At 40.2% G+C, this 20,021-nt stretch overlaps 1 protein-coding gene and 1 non-coding gene across 18 annotated transcripts in view; one reads left to right on the top strand and one right to left on the bottom strand.

Moving 5' to 3' along the window:
- The first annotated feature begins 366 nt into the window (after positions 1-366).
- SENP7 (SUMO specific peptidase 7) overlaps positions 367-20,021 on the top strand; it is a 210,146-nt gene continuing 190,491 nt past the window's right edge. For 8 of the 17 annotated variants that reach the window (XR_008523624.1, XM_054551587.2, XM_054551591.2 and 5 more), the window contains exons 1-2: positions 442-579; positions 13,095-13,144. Coding sequence is in view for 11 of the 17 variants with exons in the window: in XM_054551587.2 (XP_054407562.1) it covers positions 540-579; positions 13,095-13,144 (90 nt within the window). In the remaining 6 variants the exon portion in view is untranslated. Of the gene's footprint in view, positions 580-11,682; positions 12,118-13,094; positions 13,145-20,021 lie in introns of those variants that run through there. The other 9 variants (XM_054551589.2, XM_024245272.3, XM_063721820.1 and 6 more) reach the window with 6 other exon arrangements.
- LOC112132931 (small nucleolar RNA U13) lies at positions 11,964-12,066 on the bottom strand. The gene has a single exon (XR_002914631.1). It is a non-coding gene; the product is annotated as a small nucleolar RNA U13 (small nucleolar RNA).

The following is a 20,021-nucleotide window of genomic DNA, read 5'->3' on the forward strand; positions in this document are numbered from 1 at the left end:
AATAGCTAGGCTATTATTAGGTGATTTTGCCATCTTAAAATCTTTTGGTTTCTGAGTTCGAGGAAAGGCGTTGGGGGCAAATATGTAAGAGAGGCTGTGAGGGATGTAATACTGCAAACGCCAACGTTTTGTTTTCATAGTTGTTTGGCCACCTCGCGAGATACAGTGAACCGGAGGAGTTCCTGTTTTTCCCTTTTAATTTTTGTCAATCTAATCTTCAAAGTCAACAAAGCTAAAATCGAGCACCCAGGTGGTTCACTTCCCCAGAGGGGCTCAGATCATGACATAAACGCCACCAAAAAAACGCTGGAAGAGGCAGCCCACAGTGAAAAGTCCCAGGAAGTGATTTCCGGTTGAAGGTGGGAGGGGCGGCTGATTTCCGGTCGAAGGGCAGGCGACGGCTCTTGCGCAAGCGCGCTTCGCACTTTGCTGGCTTTTTTTTTTTTTTTTTTTTTTCTTTCCCCTCCCCCTCCCTCTCCCAAGCCGGAGGGGTCCTGAGGTGACAGCGCCTGCAACTGAAATTTCAGCAGCGGGAGAAGATGGACAAGAGAAAGCTCGGGCGACGGCCATCTTCATCCGGTGAGAAAGGGTCGGAGAAGGGCTGAACATATTGTCTCCTACCCGGGGCAAACGGGAGGCGCAGGCGGCAGCTGGGGTGGCGGCCCGAAGCCGCGGGGGCGAGGGCGGGGGCGGGGAGAGGAGGGGGCGCGCACAATGGAAGGCTCCCGGGTCGCCCCGGCCCCTCGAGTCGAAGACCCGGTCCGAGCTGTCATCGAAGCCTCGGGCGCTCTTCACCTCAAAACCCCTTTTATTTTTTCCCTCCTCCCGCGAACACCCTCCTTGCGTCTCATCGGCCCATGGATCTTCCCGGTTGGCTTGTCACTCTCTGCCACGCCTTCCTCGTAATTCCACCAATGTTCCAATTTCATTTCGGCTTCTCAGCGCCTGACCCCACTTTCCTCTTTTCCTTTGATTCTCGACTTTGCGTCCCTTCCCCTCTCCCTCCTCTTTCCCTCAGCAGGTAGCTGCTGCTGGGGAGGAAAGGTGGGGCTTGCGAACGGAGACTCCTTTTCTTTGATACAATGCCTCGCCGGGTCTCGTTCTGCTGAACAGGCCCGCCTAATAGCCTTTTTCTTTTCCAGCCTCCCCTGCGTCTTCCAAAAGTGATTGGAAAGTCAAACAAAGGATTTGAAGCCGTGCTTTCGTTGTGTTTTTATTTTCAGCATATTTTTGTTTTGGACGTTACTTTGTTTTAAATGACTATCTTCAGTTTTGTGTACAACGTCTTGGAAACAAGAAAGTGGAGTTATAAAGACGTGAGGTAGAGCTCCTCCCAGTCGAGAAGTTTTTGTCAAACATTTCATCCATTGAGGGGTCCTCAAGTCCTTGTGTTAAGTCCTATGGATGGTAGGAGGAGAGGACGAGGACTTATATGCTTACAGTCCAGTACACAGACGAACGCCCAATGAATCAATTATTTCATTTCATTTTTCTGTTTCTTATGGTACCGTTGATTTCTGCAGAGACAGTGTTAACAATTCCAAATTTATTGGCCGGGCGCGGTGGCTCACGCCTGTAATCCCAGCACTTTGAGAGGCCGAGGCTGTCGGCCACAAAGTCAGGAGATCGAGACCATCCTGGCTAATATTGTGAAATCCCGTTTCTACTAAAAAATGCAAAAAATTAGCCGGGCGTGGTGGCGGGCGCCTGTAGTCCCAGCTACTCGGGAGGCTGAGGCAGGAGAATGGCGTGAACCCGGGAGGCGGAGCTTGCAGTGAGCCGAGATCGCGCCACTGCACTCCAGCCTGGGCAACAGAGCGAGACTCTGTATCAAAAAATAAACAAACAAAAAATTCCAAATTTATTTAGGAGTGCCCTGTGGCAGTGCATCTCAAACTGCTTTCAGCCTTAATTGCAAAGGAGAGTGATTATGGATCTCTGGGGACACTGCTTGAAGCAGTTGAAAACCTGAAATTCCTTTTCATATGCAGCCAATGTTATCGATGTTCTTGGTGTGTATTCTGGAGATAATAGTTTTTTCCTTTGAAAGCACATGTATAAATGATATCTATGTATATTTATACATACATGTAGGTATATGCCTCCAACTGATGAGTGTTTTAATAGTCTCCACCCCCCACCAAACCTCTAAGTAAAATGGACACATAAGGAAAACGCACAATGCTTAGCTGGTGTCATTTGCGTGCTTCCTAACACAGAACTTTAGGTATAATCATATCTTCCTTTGAGATGCACAACCTTTTTTAAATAAATGCATTTCATCTAGGTTTAATACATTTTTGAGGAGGGAAGGTAAGATATTTGCCTTGTACTCAACAAGTCACATTCCCCTTTACCTGATTACACTTAGATTTATTTATTTGTCACAGTAACTTGATGTAAGTAGTTGTGGGAAGTGGATTTTGATAATAAAGCTGTTAATCCTTAAAAGACATTGATATTTGCGTTAGTTATATCTCTGGAGAGCGTTTTCTTTTTCTCCTGATCTCTCTTTTGGAGCTGTCCTTTCTGAAAAGTAAGGTATAATAAAATTCATACCCAAATCTAATGTTACCTAGCTGTTCTCCAGTATGCCTCTAGTTTTAAGATGTGCACTAATTAATTTTTAGGTATGCTTCTGCTTTTCTTAATAGTGTATATTTAATTTCCTGAATAAATTCTCAGAAATAAAACATCAGCTGGTTGAAAGATTCCGTGTAATGGTTGTATGCATGCAGTTGACATTTCATTGTAAGTTGTTGCTAACTGGAACCCAAATGAAGTGACTGTGTTTTTTTTTTTTTTTTTTTGAGATGGAGTCTTGCTCTGTTGCCCAGACTGGAGCACAGTGGCGCAATCTACCACCTCTGCCTCCCAGGTTCAAGTGATTCTTGTGCCTCAGCCTCCCTAGCAGCTGAGATTACAGGTGCCTGTCACCATGCCTGGTTAAGTTTTGTACTTTTAGTAAAGACGGGGTTTCACAATGTTGGCCAGGCTGGTCTCGAACTCCTGAGCTCAGGTGATCCACCTGCCTCGGCCTCCCAAAGTGCTGGAATTACAGGCGTGAGCCACCACGCCCGGCCATGAAGTGACATTTATAGTCATCAAAGTTTCCTAAGTACACAGAAGAGTTTGATTAATAAAACAGGAAGAAGAGGTAGAAGGAAGGTGGGTAGCAGTAGAAAGATACAATAAAACACAAAATTTGAAGTTTTATCTGTGAGACTACATTAGGCTGCCCTAAACTTTCTGCTAAACAAGGAAGAACTGTAAAATGTTCATAGTGTACCGCGCAAAATTTTTCAGTTGCAAGTAGCAGAAACCCAATTCCAGATGGTTTAAGCTAAACACATGTATTTGTAACTCATATAACTGATGACTATAACTTTTAAAGCAGTATATTAGATGGTGATACACATTAAAAAATGGCTGGCATCAGAGACAGGTTCACTGAAGTTGAATGATAAAGTGTGTGGGAGCAAGGGAGAATGACCATTAAAAGTGTTAAACAACAAAAACACAGCACAGATAAATTAGAATCATAGACTGCAATTTTCAAGTGAATTTTTGAATCAAAATAGGAAACGTCAAGTAAATTTGAACCAGTTTTCAACTGATTGCTTCAGGCAACATTCTTGGAGGCCTGTGTCACTCTCATTTGTAGTTAAGGATACGTACGTTCTTTAAGTACTTAGGCACTAGACATTGTGCTAAGAACTTTACAAACTTCAATATTTTCAAAAGCCTTATAAGGTCATTGTTTTTCATTTACAGATGAGAAAACTGGAATTTAGGGACAGGATAAAGATTAGTAATAGCTAGTAAGAAACAGAATTCAAAATGTGGTCTCTAATTACAAAATCTATAGTTTTAACTTCATTTACTGCTACTAGTGTCCCTGATGGTATAACTTTCTTAAATCATTCAGTAGGTCCAGGTGATGTTTGCTTTGCATTGAAAGTGTAATGAATGATAATTGAAGCTCAAGATGAGAACTTAACAATTAGTTATGATAAAGCTGCATTATTTGCAGAGATCTTAGTTGAAGTCATTGGAATGAATGGAATTGCCCACAAAAATAGTATAGAGTGAGGAAGGTCTTAAATCACATACAACTAATTTCAAAGTGGGGAGGAAGAGATATTACTAAGCAGTTAGATAGGCTGATTAGGATTGTGACAGGTTTGGGAAGAAAGGGAGGAGAGTAAAAAAAATGTTAGCCTTTCAGAGAGTTAAAGTAGCATGAGGATACTGGATTTGGCAATTAGGAGGCCACTTTTACTGATGGTAAGAGTGGTTAGTAGACTAGTAGACGAAAGCCAAATTTCAACAGGCTAGAGGAATGAGTGGCAGTGAGGAAATTGGGCAGCAAAAGTAAGCTGAGAAAATTAGATGGGAAGGAAAGATTTCTAGAACAAGCTTGAGTAGGAAATTAGGTAGAAAGGCTTGTTTTTTTAAGAATATGAGAGACTTAAATCAGGTTGGTGGGGAGCAGGAAAGGGGTGGAGAGGGAAAGATTGAATATATATCAGGTAGGAGATAATGGAGTGAGGTCCCAGAAGAAATGGGAGAGAGGGATGACATCAAAGAACAGTTTGGTGAGATATAGGGAAAGGAGAAAAGATGGATAAAGATATAGACAAATCTTGAGAAGCTGAAGATATTGCAGTTGTGGCTTCTAAAATGAAATAATAAGGTAATTTTTTGAGAAAGGGGCTTTTAAATGGTACTGGGAATGTAAGATAGGTCAATTAGGGATGAATATATATTAAGTACTCTTGCAGTCTTAGTTAAAGCAAGTGTGAGTTTTATAGTAGCTGGAGCTGTTCATACTTTGTGACTTAGTAGTGCCAAGCAGTACAAGAGCAAGAGTTTGGAAGAAAAATGAGTTTAATTTTATTTAAAGGGTGTGGCAAGACATAAGGGCAAAGAGTGGATTTAGTGGCAGTGAGGAAGACAGTATATAGAATGAAAGGTTTGCATTTGAGAACTTGAGAGTTTTCCTTAAAGCCATAAGGAACAGTTTTCCTTAAAGCCATTCTTTTTTTTTTTTTTGAGACGGAGGCTCGTTCTGTCCCCCAGGCTGGAGTGCAGTGGCAGGATCTCGGCTCACTGCAAGCTCCGCCTCCCGGGTTCATGCCATTCTCCTGCTTCAGCCTCCCGAGTAGCTGGGACTGCAGGAGCCCGCCACCACGCCTGGCTAATTTTTTTTTTGTATTTTTAGTAGAGATGGGGTTTCACCATGTTAGCCAGGATGGTCTTGATCTCCTGACCTCGTGATCTGCCTACCTCGGCCTCCCAAAGTGCTGGGATTACAGACGTGAGCCACTGCGCCTGGCCTCCTTGAAGCCATTCTTGAATGCATATTGCTGAAATGGAGATATGTAGAAGTTTGTACCATTAAATGAAGATGAGTCCATTGTTTTGAGTGAGTTGATTAATGGATGTTTTTGTGCTTCAGAATGATGGTGAATTTTGATGATACGTAAACTATGAACCAAGAATCAGAGTATTCTAGACATGTGGGAGAGGATCTTGGGTCAGTAGATGGCAGTCATAAATATGGGCAAGGGAATATATCCAATTTTTTTTTTTTTTTTGAGATGGAGTCTCGCTCTGTTGCCAGGCTGGAGTGCAGTGACGTGATCTCAGCTCACTGTGACCTCTGCCTCCTGGGTTCAAGCGATTCTCCTGCGTCAGCCTCCTGAGTAGCTAGGACTACAGGTGAGTGCCACCATGCCCAGCTAATTTTTGTATTTTTAGTAGAGACGCGGTTTCACCGTGTTGGCTAGGATGGTCTCAATCTCTTGATATCATGATCCACCTGTGTTGGCCTCCCAAAGTGCTTGGATTACAGGTGTGAGCCACTGTGCCCGGCCAGGAATGTATCCAATTTATGTTAATTTTAAAGGAGGAATTATTGTAATAAAGTTAGAATATTGACGGGAATGGTGGCGGTGGGGAAGGAGATTTTTTTTTTGTCTTCCCCCCAAAGGAAACAATGGAGATTGTTCATCTCTACTTCTGTTTTATAAGTGGGAGAGTTTTAACAAAGTAATGTATCTAATAAAAAGCTAGGATTTAGTTAACCTAAGGTGGAGGAGAAGTTCAAGGAAAATATTCAGAATTTAAGGAAATTGTATTGACTTTGGAAAAGAATTTGGTAAACTAGGGAAGAGATGGAGAAGATGTAGATGAGGGGGTAGAATTCAATTATATGAGGTGTGATAATAAAAAGGTGATAGGCTATAGGGATTGACATCTTGGTGGTGATTCCTAGGCCTGATGATGGAAGGCAGAGGATTGAAAAGTAAATTAAGGGGGTATGGTAACACAGAGAATGGGTTATGAATAAGATTGAGTAACTCCAAAGATCCAGACTAGAATTCTGTTATAATGCCTTCCTGATGAATAACTTTCATTTGGGTTTTCAGTAATTTATGAATCTGGCTGATGTGGTCTGCTTCATCCTAGTTTGTGTGTGCTTGTGTTGGTAAATCACCCTTGGGTTGTGCCTGGCTCCACCCATTTCTGCCTGTCTAAACCTTATTCTTCAAAGCCCAGCTCTTTTTTTTTTTTTTTTTTTTTTTTGAGATGGGATCTTGCTCTGTTGCCTAGGCTGGAGTGCAGTGGCACGATCATAGCTCACTGCAGCCTTGAACTCCTGGACTCAGGCTATCCTCCTACTTCAGGCTACGGAGTAGCTAGGACTACAGGCCCGCACTATATCACGCCTGGCTATTTTTTAAAAAAACTTAGTTTTTGTAGAGATGGGGTCTCACTGTGTTACCTGGGCTTGTCTTGAACTCTTCGCCTTAAGCAATCCTCCCACCTCGGCCTCCCAAAGTGCTGGGATTATAGGCGTGAGCCACCATGCCCGGCCCAAGCCCAGTTCAGCTGTGCCTTTCCAAGAACCATTTCCTTGATTAACTCAAACTTAAATTTATGCCTGTTTCTGCACTTCTGTGGGTCTTTATGCCTCTTAGATGATAATTAGCAGATTCCATCATATATTCTAGCTTGCTGAGTTGTCTAATGTCTACTGCTATACTATTAACACTGTGACAGGGACTGTCATTAATTTTATTTCCCCATAGCATCCAGTATGCCTAGAGTGTACTGGTTTAGAGTACCATCTCTGGAATATGACCAGTGATGGATCACTATGGTAATGTTGGGCAAGTTATTTGGATTCTTCAAATCTTAATTTCTTAATCTATAAGATGGAGATAATACATTATTGATTTCATGATATAAGGATTAAGGAAAATAATTTGTGTAAAGCACTTAGCATGATTCCAGGCAATGATAATTACTATTATGTCAAATAAATAGGCTGGGCGCGGTGGCCCACGCCTGTAATCCCAGCACTTTGGGAGGCCAAGTTGGGCAGATCACTTGAGCTCAGGAGTTCGAGACCAGCCTGGCCAATATGGTGAAACCCTCTCTCTACTAAACATATAAAAAGTTAGCCAGGCATGGTGGTTCCTGCATGTAGTCCCAGGTACTCAGGAGGCTGAAGCAGGAACCTGGGAGACGGAGGTTGCAGTGAGCTGAGATCGTGCCACTGCGCTCCAGCCTGGGTGACAGAGCAAGACTCCGTCTCAAAAAAAAAAAAAAAAAATTATGGAATAAATAAGTGAGTGAATGGGAAAAGTTATGCTTTTAGTTTTTTGACTCATATATTTAGAATGAGAGTAATTGGAGAGATTTTCCTATATGCTAATGCTAATATACTGCAGTCTCTTAAAGGGAGATACTTGACTATAAAATGTTATAGTTACCATTTCTTTTGCACTAACTATACGTTAGTCAGAATGCTAAATGCCTTAATATGGACTATCATGCTTTAATCTTAACGATTAAAAAGGCAGATATTCTCCCCCATTTTACAGATGAGAAACTGAGACTCAGAGAAGTCACAACTAGTAAGCAGAGATACAAATTTAGGTTGTCTAGCTTTAAAATATGTACTCTTGAGCATGATAACTATACCATACAGTCTCAAGTCGAGGCACATCATATGCTTATTTAAACACTCCACAGCTAACCTGGTATAAGATGGAGCAAGTCAGCTATAAAAAAATTGTAAATTTTTTTATTAGACAAAGTTGGCCAAGAAGAGAAAAACATAAATATTTGGGAATTCACAATAGCATTAATGAAAGGAAATAGGGGAACATACTACAAAACAGGATGGAAGCACTTTTAACCCAGTGAGATATTTTGCGGATATAAATTTGTAAATTAAAATTTAAGGAACTGATATTCCTTTAAAAATGACATGTACTTGCGATAGTTTACTGAGAATGATGATTTCCAATTTCATCCATGTCCCTACAAAGGACATGAACTCATCATTTTTTATGGCTGCATAGTATTCCATGGTGTATATGTGCCACATTTTCTTAATCCAGTCTATCATTGTTGGACATTTGGGTTGGCTCCAAGTTTTTGCTATTGTGAATAGTGCCGCAATAAACATACGTGTGCATGTGTCTTTATAGCAGCATGATTTATAGTCCTTTGGGTATATACCCAGTAATAGGATGGCTGGGTCAAATGGAATTTCTAATTCTAGATCCCTGAGGAATCGCCACACTGACTTCCACACCGCATATTCTCACTCATAGGTGGGAATTGAACAATGGGAACACATGAACACAGGAAGGGGAACATCACACTTCGGGGACTGTTGTGGGGTGGGGGGAGGGGGGAGGGATAGCATTGGGAGATATACCTAATGCTGGATGACGAGTTGGTGGGTGCAGCGCACCAGCATGACACATGTATACATATGTAACTAACTTGCACATTGTGCACATGTACCATAAAACCTAAAGTATAATAATAATAAAAAAAATGACATGTACTTTTTTATTTGTATAAATTTAAGGGGTACAAGTACAGCTTTGTTATATGGGTATATTGTGTGGTGGTGAAATCTGGGCTTTTAGTGTAATCATCACCTGAATAGTGTACATTGTACCCATTAAGTAATTTCTCATCCCTCACTGCACTACTCCTAGCCTTCCAAGTCTTCAATGACTATTATTCCGTACTCTATGTCCATGTGTACACACATTATTTAGCCCCTACTTATAGTGAGAATATGTGGTATTTAACTTTCTGAGTTCTTTTTTTTTCTTTTTGAAATGGTTTCGCTCTGTCGTCCAGAGTGGAGTGTAGTGGTGCAAAAACGGCCCACTGCAGCCTCGACCTCCTGGGCGCAAGCGATTCTCCACATGGCTCACTGCAGCCTCGACCTCCTGGGCTCAAGCGATTCTCCCACCTCAGCCTCCCAAGCAGCTGAGACCACAGGTGGTGTCACTGTACCCAGCTAATTCAAATAAATATTTTTAGAGACAGGGTCTCACCATGTGGTGCAGGCTGGTTTCAAACTCCTGGGCTCAAGCAGTCATCCTGCCTTGGCCTTCCAAAGTGTTGGGATTATAGGTGTGAGCTTCTAATCTGAGTTGTTTCACTGAAGATGAAGGTCTCCAGTTCTGTGTTACTGTAAAAGACGTGAGTTCATTCCTTTTTCATTCCTGAATAGTATTCCATTGTGTATATATAGACATGTGTTTTGTTAAATTTAAAATTGACTAGAAAATGAATTTCTACAGTATACTTTCTTATCACTTATGTAAAAAATTCTTTTTTTTTGGTAGTCAACTTGAGTACTAGTTTATTGAAATTATTTGAAGTTATCAAAAGCTTAAGTATAGAGGTGAAAATACCTTTTTTTTTTTGAGATGGAATTTCGCCCTCATTGCCTAGGATGGAGTGCAATGGTGTGATCTTGGCTCACTGCAACCTCTGCCTCCTGGGTTTGAGCAGTTTTCCTGTCTCAGCCTCCTGAGTAGCTGGGATTATAGGCGCCTGCCACTACACCCGGCTAGTTTTTTTTTTTTGTATTTTTAATAGAGACGGGTTTCCCCATGTTGACCAGGCTGGTCTCGAACTCCTGACCTCAAGTGATCCAACCACCTCGGCCTCCCATTAGTGCTGGGATTACAGGCGTAAGCCACCGTGACTGGCCCAAAAATAATTTTTTAGATCAGGAAAACATTACATGGTTTCTCGGGAAATGCATATAGTGAAACTAATGCTGTGTATTATGAACTTAGAAGAAATCATCTCAGCAATATAGATTTCTGGGTAGTCTATATTTCATTGGTTATTATTATTATTTCTGATTTTAAGTACCATATAGTACACATATCTTTAGTATATGGTTCAGTGACTTTTTTTTTTTTTTTTTTTTAATTCGAGACAGTGTCTTGCTCTGTTGCCCAGGCTGGAGTGCAGTGGTGCCATCATGGCTCACTGCAGCCTCAACTGCCTGGTTCAAGTGATCTTCCCACCTCAGCCTACTGAGTAGCTGGGAGTACAGGTGCACACCGCCACACTCGGCTAATTTTTGTACTTTTTTATGCAGACGGGGTTTCACCCTTTTGCCCAGGTTGGTTCTCAAACTCCTGAGCTCAAGTGATCTACCCATCTCAGCCTCCCAAACTGCTAGGATTACAGGCATGTGCCACCATGCCTGGCCCCCATCACTGTTTTAACTAGTGTTACCATAGGTTTATTTTAACTCTTCTTGAATTTCAGAGAAATAGAATCATATACTCTTCTGCATCTGGTTTCCTTTGAGCATGCCTGAGAGATGTATCCATATTGTGCATAGCAGTAATTCATTATGTTTTATTGCTGTATAGTTTTCCATTATATGAATATGTTTATCCATACTTGATGGATATTTGGATTGTTTCCAGTTTTTGGATATTAAGAACAAAAATACCTGAATATTCTTATTTCTGTTGGTTATTTATCTAAAAGTGTAATTGGTGGACATTGCATAGGCAGGTGTCTAACTTCAGTAGATGCTGGTGAAGCAGATGTACTCATTTACACTCTTAGCAAGAGTATAGAGTTCCAGTCTCTCACCAATACTTCGTGTTGTCAAACTTTTTACTTTTACCCATTCTAAAGGATGTTTAATGGTTTTCATTGCCGTTTTAATTTTGCATTTACCTAGTGATTATGAAATTGAGCACCTGTTTATATGTTTATTGGCCATTTGGATATTCTTTTTTTGTGAAGTGCCTATTCAGACTTTTGTCCATTTTGAAGATAGGATTATCTTGCTTTTGCTTTGTAGGAGTTCTTTATATATTCTGGTTATGAATTCTTTGACAAGTACATGTATTATAAATATTTTTCTTTTATTCTTGACATACCTTTTCACTCTTGATGATTTTTGATTAACAGAAGTTCTTTTTTTTTTTTTTTTTTAAATCTGAGATAGGGTCTCACTCTGTCACCCAGGCTGGAGTGCAGTGTTGCACACATGGCTCACTGCAGCTGTAACCTCCCAGGCTCGAGTGATCCTTCCATCTCAGCTTCCTGACTAGCTGGAACTACAGGCATGTGCTACCATGTCCAGCTACTTTTTAAATATTTTTATAGAGATAGGGTCCCACTGTGTTGCCCAGGCTGGTCTCGAACTCCTGGGCTCAATTGATCCCAATGCCCTGGCCTTCCAAAGTGTTGGGATTACAGGCATGAGCCACTGTGCCTGACCTTTTTTTTTTCTTTTTTCTTTTTCAAAGTGAATCCAGGCCAGGCGCGGTGGCTCATGCCTGTAATCCCAACACTTTAGGAGGCCGAGGTGGGTGGATCACCTGAGGTCAGGAGACCAGCCTGATCAACATGGAGAAACCCCACCTCTACTAAAAATACAAAATTAGCCTGGCGTGTTGGCACATGCCTGTAATCCCAGCTACTCGGGAGGCTGAGGCAGAAGAATCACTTCAACCCGGGAGGTGGAGGTTGCGGTGAGCTGAGATTGCGCCATTGCACTCCAGCCTGGGCAGTAAGAGCAAAACTCCGTCTCAAAAACAAAACAAAACAAAACAAAAAAACACGCTAATCCAGTGTGGTTCTTTATTTTTCTTTCGTGTCAGATGGGTAATACGCTGACCTGGTAACAAGGTTCAAGGTGGCACATCTCACAGATGCGTGTGAACACCCAGTCATCATGCTCATGAGCTACAGTAGGATCAGAAGTTCTTATTTTTAATGAAGTACAGTTTATTAACGTTTTCATTTGTGGTTAGTACTACTTGTGTCCTCTTTGAAAAATCTTTGCCTACCCAAAGGTCATGAAGATATTCTCCTACTTAAATCTAGATGCTTTGTTTTTATCTTTGACATTTCAATCTATTATTCAGTTCAAATTAATTTTGTGTATGGTGTGAGATAGTCAAGGGTGTTATTCCCCCATTTGGTTATCAAATTGCCTCAGCATCATTTTGAAAATCATCCCTTTCCTATGGAATTGCAGTCGTGCATTTGTCACAAGCAGGTGACCATATATATGAATCTCTGCCATTTATTTTTTTAGTAAAATCTGTGATATATTCCAGTAGACTGTAAGTTCCAGGAAAGTTTGGAATTTGCCCACTATACTGTACTGCCCAATTTGCCCACTATACTGTACTCATTGCCTAGCACAGTGTCAGGCACATAATAGACATTGAATTAATGTTTGCTGGTTGGAAGTTAGAACTCAGAAAAATCCACAGCAAGCCTGAAAAATGTTGGTGAGTAAAAGAGAGTTAAGCTGTTCCCAGTTGCCCAGCGTGCTTAGATATGTAGTAGAACTGAAAGTGTTTTTATAGAATATTCTCAACTTCTAACTTCTAGAATTTCACCTGCTTCTACCTCCCCCATTATAAGAATTTGTCTGATCAAATGGTTCTACTACTAGGTGTGAGGTCTTTGGTCAGGGAATTTCTGTTTAGTTTTTAGAGCCAAGTTTTCCTCTTTCTTTTCTATTGTCATTATATATATATTTATATATAAATATTTTACTGGAGACATTTTGTGAGAGTCTGCTATTCTTCTGACACATGTAGTTATTTTTTGACTTTTATGTTTAGCCCTTCAGTTTCTGTAAAATGTATAAATTCTAAATCTAACAAGTTAATTTAAAACAAAGGATGAATGTGAAAAAATCTCCTTTGTCAAACTGTTTATCTCATTTAGATGTTAAACGATAATTTTTACCACGTCTTTGGTTTTTGTAGAAATCATCACAGAAGGAAAAAGGAAAAAGTCATCTTCTGATTTATCGGAGGTATGCATTTGTTTTGCTTTTAACCTATTATCTTTGGAGTTACTGATATTGAAAGTATTTTGCTGTTTGTCTTTTTAATAACATTTTAAAGAACATAGTATAAAACTTTAATCAGTGTTTTGGGAGAGTGGTGTATTCTAATTAACTGAAGGTTAACCAGGAGACTTTTCTACCAACTTTGTTTAAATAGTTGACTGGTTATACTTTCTGGACCAGATGACCAGTATACTTTCCAGAGCTCATTTTAGATTTTATTTAAAACATAGCACAGCATTTCTTTGATGACTTAATCTATTAGAGTACCAATGTTCATTCATCAGTAATGCTATAGATGCAGAATAGTTGTACTCAAGGTATGTGCTGAACATTACTATTGGGAATATGTCCTTTTAAGCCTCTTTTTTTCATTTATTTCTTCTACATAAGCCAAGAGTAGCAAAACAAACAAAATGAAGTTTCTACCTATATAGGAAGTATTTTAAAAAATTAATTCCTTTTAAGAAAGATAATCTTTTTCTTTTCTATTTTTTAAGAGACAGGGTCTTTCTCTGTTGCCCAGGCTCAAGTACAGCTCACTGCAGCCTTGAACTCCTGGGCTTTAGTGATCCTTCTGCCTCAGCCTCCCATGTAGCTGGGAATACAGGGATGTGCCACCATGACCAGCTAATTTTAATTTTTTGTTGTAGAGACAGGGGTCTTGCTGTGTTGCCCAGGCTGGTCTCACATTCCTGGCCTCAAGCAATCCTCCTGCCTTGGCCTCCCAAAATGTTGGAATTATAGCGTAAGCCACCATACCTGGCATATAGAGATAATTTTTTTTTCTAGAATTTTGTTCTTTAAATGCAATAATATCCTGATTTACATTATAAGAATTTATTAAACCCTTTTCTCTGAAGCAGTCTAAGTTATGCACAGAGAACTTTAATATGATACATCTTCATGTTACATAGTTATAGCATTTAACAAAGAAGGAGAAGAAGTCATAAAGGAAGACAATGAGAGGAAATCAAGAGTACCTTAGAAGACCATATAGAAAGTATGGCTTTAGATACACTTTCTTTTTTGACTTAAGATTTGCATGGTGTGGTTTCTCCGTTTAAAACTCTGGATTTAGTTTAAGTGGGGTAAATAGGAGGTTAAAAAAAATCTTATGCTGAGGCGGGCGGATCACCTGAGGTCAGGAGTTCAAGACCAGCCTGGCCAACATGGTGAAACCCCGTCTCTACAAAAATACAAGAATTGGCCGGGCGCAGTGGCTCATGCCTGTAATCCCAGAACTTTGGGAGGCTGAGGCGGGCAGATCACGAGGTCAGGAGATTGAGACCATCCTGGTTAACATGGTGAAACCCCATCTCTACTAAAAATACCAAAAATTAGCCGGGCGTGGTGGCAGGTGCCTGTAGTCCCAGCTACTCGGGAGGCTGAGGTAGAAGAATGGTGTGAACCTGGGAGGCGGAGCTTGCAGTGAGCTGAAATCATGCCACTGCACTCCAGCCTGGGCAACAGAGCGAGATTCTATCTCAAAGAAAAAAAAAATTAGCTGGGCATGATGGCGGGTGCCTGTAGTCCCAGCTACTTGGGAGGCTGAGGCAGGAAAATCGCTTGAACCCAGGAGGCAGAGGTTGCAGTGAGCCGAGATTGCGCCATTGCACTCCAGTCTGGGTGACAGAGCAAGACTCTGTCCCCCACTCCCCCCCAAAAAAATCTTACATTGCCAGGATGAATACTATCATATCTACTTTGAAATACCTCTGTATTAACTACCACTATTTTTGTTTTTATTATATCCAGTGAAGTGAAATATCCTGCTTTAGACTATTGCATTATTCATGCAATTAATCTGAAATCCTGCCGTTAGAAATTAATATTGAGTTAATCCATTTCTCTGATTTTTAGATGTACTACAGTGTTTCTTAAACTTTTTGTTTACAAGGAAGTTGAGACTTACAGAAAAGTTACAAAAATTTTACAGAGTTCCTGTACAATTCACTCAGGTTCTCCCAATGTTATTATCTTATATAACTACAGTATGATTATAAAAAACAAGGAATTTATATTGATACAGTGCCTTAAACCAGTGGTCCCCAACCTGTTTGGCACCAGGGACCAGTATCGTGGAAGACAGTTTTCCCATGGACAGGGGTCGGGAGGATGGTTTCGGGATGAAACTGTTCTACCTCAAATTTTCAGGCATTGGGTTCTCATGAGGAGCATGCATCCTAGATCCCTTGCATGCACAGTTCACAATAGTGTTTGTGCTCCTATGAGAATCTAATGCCACTGCTGATCTGACAGGAGGTGGAGTGCAGGCCCTAATGCTCCCGTGCTGCTCATCTCCTGCTGTGTTGTCCTTGGCCTGGAGGTTGGGGACACCTGCTTTAAACTATAGACATTATTTGGATTTCTTCAGTTTCACTAATGTCCTTTTTCTGTTGCCAGATCCAATCCAGGATCCCACATTGCATTTAGTTGTTAGGTCTCCCTAGTTTTCTTAAGTCTATGACAATTCTTCAGTCTTTTTTCTTTCATGACCATGACACTTTTGAAGAAAACTGGACAGTATTTTGTAGAATATCTCTCACTTTGGGTTTGTTTCAGGTTTCTCAAGATTAGATTAAGGTTATGACTTTTTGGGAGGAATACCACAGAAGTGATGATGACCTTCTTAGTGCATTATATCAGGGGGTACATGATAGTGATATATCTTAATACCGGTAATGTCAGCCTGATTGTTTGGTTAAGATGGTGTCTGCCTGTTTCCTCCATTGTAAAAGTTACTTTTTTCCTCTTTATAATTAATAAATATCTTAGGGGAGATGCTTTGAATCTATGCAAATATACTATTTCTTCTCAAACTTTTGTTTACTATTTTAGCATCTATCAGTGTATCTTGCCTTCAAATTTATATATGTAGTATTTTGGTGGTTTTCTCTTTTGCTCATTCATTATAGATTTATGAATGTAAATTCTTCTATAAGGGGCCAGTGTGGTGGTTCACAACGGTAATCCCAGCACTTTGGGAGGCCGAGGTGGGAGGATCACTTGAGGTCAGGAATTTGAGGCCAGCCTGGGCAACATAGTGAGACCCCATATCTAAAAAAAAAAAAATTAGCTGGGCATGTTGGCATACGCCTGGAATCCCAGCTACTTGGGAGGCTGACATAGGAAGATCGCTTGAGCCAGGGAAGTTGAGGCTGTGGTCAGCTGTGATCACACCACTGCATTCCAGCCTGGATAACAGAGTGAGACACTGTCTCTAAAAAATAAAAATTCTTCTGTAAGGCAGAGCTGATCCTCTTGCCCCACTTACTTACTTACTTACTTACTTATTTATTTAGAGATCCTCCTGCTTCAGCTTCTCAAAGTGTGAGGATTCTAGGTGTGAGCCAGTGTGCTTGGCTTCACTTATTTATTTATATCAATATGGACTCATAGAATATTTAGTTTATTCTATGAGTTATAATCCACTACTGTCATTACAGATTTGTTGGTCAAAGTGTTCCAGCCTTGGGAGATCTTTCATGTTGGCTGTACCCTTGTGACGTGCTCCTTTCTTTTTTTTTTTGAACACTTACTTTCTGACACTGTATATTTTTTGGCACTGCAAGATGCTTATGTTGTGTTTTCCCTGCCCCAGGCTTGGAATCAACCACTTTCCCAGGGAGCCCTGGTTCTTTCAATTGAAGGATGATATTTAGAAACCCAGGTCTGTGTGCTAGGTATACTTGCAACTGGGATGTCATTGTTTTTAGGCTTTCTCAACAGACAAGACTAGAAAAATATATGTTCACACATACAACATACATATGTCTGTTTATTTTCCCACACAAACACACGTATCTATATTTATTTCTCTATCTCTATCTATATATCTATAAAAAATTAATACTGATACTTCTGATTCCAGTCCAACACCACAAGGCTGATTCTAGCTTTTCCTCTTATTTTTTCTGTCTCTCATTATCTACAATGTATTTACTTATTTCTTAATCCCATAATTTATATATAAAGTTGTGTTAGTGTGTTTAAAAAAGGTAGACTTTCTTAGAAAATTAGCATATTTCATTATTGTTAGTAGTTTATATTACTGCCTTTTCCCTCCAGGCTGCTAGTGGAAATAAGATACCAAAAGGATAAGAGCTTTGATGGATATAGGGAGAAGATACTAATACATGTTGAATTTAAAGTGTTTGGCCTGGGCCTGGTGGGTTGGCTCATGCCTATAATCCTAGCACTTTGGGAGGCCAAGGCGGGTGGATAACCTGAGGTCAGGACTTCAAGACCAGTCTGGCCAGGATAGCGAAAGCCCATCTCTACTGAAAATACAAAAATTAGCTGGGTATGGTGGTGCATTTTTGTAATCCCAGCTACTTCGGAGGCTGAGGTGGGAGGATTGTTTGAACCGGGGGCGGAGGTTGCAGTTAGCTGAGGTTGTGCCACTGCTCTTCAGCCTGGGAAACAGAACGAGACTCTGTCTCAAAAAAAAAAAAAAGGTGTTTGAAGTGTTTGGCTGGGCATGGGAGCTCATGCCTCTAAACCCAGCACTTAGGGAGGCCAAGATGGGAGGATTGCTTAAGCCCTGGAGCCCAGGAATTCGGGACTAGCCTGGGCAACAAAGTAAGACCCTGTGTCTGCAAAAAATAAAAAAATTAGTCAGATATGATGGTGCATGCCTGTGGTCCCAGCTACACAGGAGGCTGATGCAGGAAGATTGCCTGGGCCCAAGAGGTAGAAGCAGAAGTAAGTTATGTTTGAGTCACTACACGCCAGCCTAGGTGACAGAGCGAGACCCTGTCTCGAATAAATAAATATATGTTTAAGAAATATTTCTAAAATGACACTAGATTGTTGTAGAGATATTCTAAAGTTCAATTAAACAAAAAGAAGGCCACCCAGACACAACCAGAATTAATACTTTGGCGTGTATCCTTCTAGTTTATTTGTCTCTTTATAAGAAACAAATATTAAAAAATAGAAAACCACAAAATACTGTCTTGTAATCTTTTTTCCTACTTACCTATATATCATGAACATTATTTTCTGAAATCTAATTGATTAAAGCATTGGTCAGTAGATATTTATTGGGTATTCAACATGTATTGGACACTGTGTTAGGCATAAGTACCAGGGAAACAGTGGTCAACATTTTTTTCTTCGACTTTTATTTAAGTTTGGGGTACACGTGCAGGATGTGTAGGATCGTTGCATAGGTAAATGTGCGCCATGGTGGTTTGCTGCAAGAACAACCCATCACCTAGATATTAAGGCCAGCATCCATTAGCTATTCTTCCTGATGCTCCCTCTACCCGTCTGACAGGCCCCAGTGTGTGTTGTTCCTCCATTGTGTCCATCTGTTCTCATCATTCAGCTCCCACTTGAAAGTGAGAACATGCATTGTTTGGTTTTGTGTTTCTGCGTTATTGCTGAAGATAATGGCTTCCAACTCCATCCATGTCCCTGCAAAAGACACGATTGTGTTCCTTTTTATGGCTGCATAGTATCCTATGTATATATGTTTTATATTTTCTTTATTCAGTCTGTCATTGATGGGCATTTGGGTTGATTCCATGTCTTTGCTATTGTGAATAGTGTTACAGCAAACATGTGCATGCATATATCTTTGTAATAGAATGATTTATATTCCTTTAGGTATATACCCAGTAATGGTGTTGCTGGGTCAAATGGTATGTTTGCCTCTAGGTCTTTGAGGAATCACCACACACTGTCTTCCACAATGGTTGAACTAATTTACAATCCCAGCAGTGGTGTAAAAGTGTTCCTTTTTCTCTGCAACATTGCCAGCATCTGTTGTTTTTTGACTTTTTAATAATAGCCATTCTGAGTGGTGTGAGATGGTGTCTCGTTGTCGTTTTGATTTGCATTTCTCTAATGATCAGTGATGTCGGCCACATGTGTGTCTTCCTTTAAGAACTGTTTGTTCATATCCTTTGCCCGCTTTTTAATGGGGATGTTTTTTCTTATAAATTTATGTTCCTTGTAGACTCTGGATATTAGACTTTGTTAGATGGATAGACTGCCAAATTTTTCTCCCAATCTGTAGGTTGTCTGTTCACTCTTTTGCTGTACAGAAGTTCCTTAGTTTAATTAGATCCCATTTATCAATTTTCGCTTTTATCGCAATTGCTTTTGGCATTTTTGTTATGAGATATTCAATTGTGCCTATGTCCTGAATGGTATTGCCTTGATTTTCTTGTAGGGTTTTTATAGTTTTGTGTTTTACATTTAAGTCTTTAATCCATCTTGAATTAATTTTTGTATATGGTATAAGGAAGGGGTCCAGTTTCAGTTTTTTACATATGGCTAGCCAGTTCTCCCAGCACCATTTATTAAGTAGAGAATTATTTCCCCATTGCTTGTTTTTGTCAGGTTTTTCAAAGATCAGATAGTTGTAAGTGTGTGGTCTTATTTCAGAGTTCTCTATTCTGTTCCATTGATCTGTTCCATTGATTCTGTTCCAGGAATGCGTGGTATGGCATGATGGTTGTGTAGATAAAATAGTAATTTTGACAAGAAGCTGGAGTATTTCACTAGGGAGAGAAGGAAGAGCATTCTAGATTGTGGAAAGAGTATATGCAAAGGTTGAGAGATATAAAATAATATTATGTGTTTGAAGAAGGTTGATTCATTCAGCGTGGTTGGGTTGTAGTTTTGATGTGATGTGATGTGAAAGAGCCCAAATGGTAAAGAGTTTTACAATTGTAAAGAGTTTTATCTGTAAGTAATGGCTACCATTGTTGAATTTTAAGTATTGCAGCCATAATTAGGTTTTATGTATTAGAGAACTCTGGGGCTGACATTTGAAAGGTTAAAAAGGGAGGTGACAGCAGACAAGAAAATAGTTAGGAAGCTCTTGTGA

This window comes from Pongo abelii, chromosome 2 (genome assembly GCF_028885655.2).
Source record: "Pongo abelii isolate AG06213 chromosome 2, NHGRI_mPonAbe1-v2.0_pri, whole genome shotgun sequence".
Classification (NCBI taxonomy): domain Eukaryota; kingdom Metazoa; phylum Chordata; class Mammalia; order Primates; family Hominidae; genus Pongo; species Pongo abelii.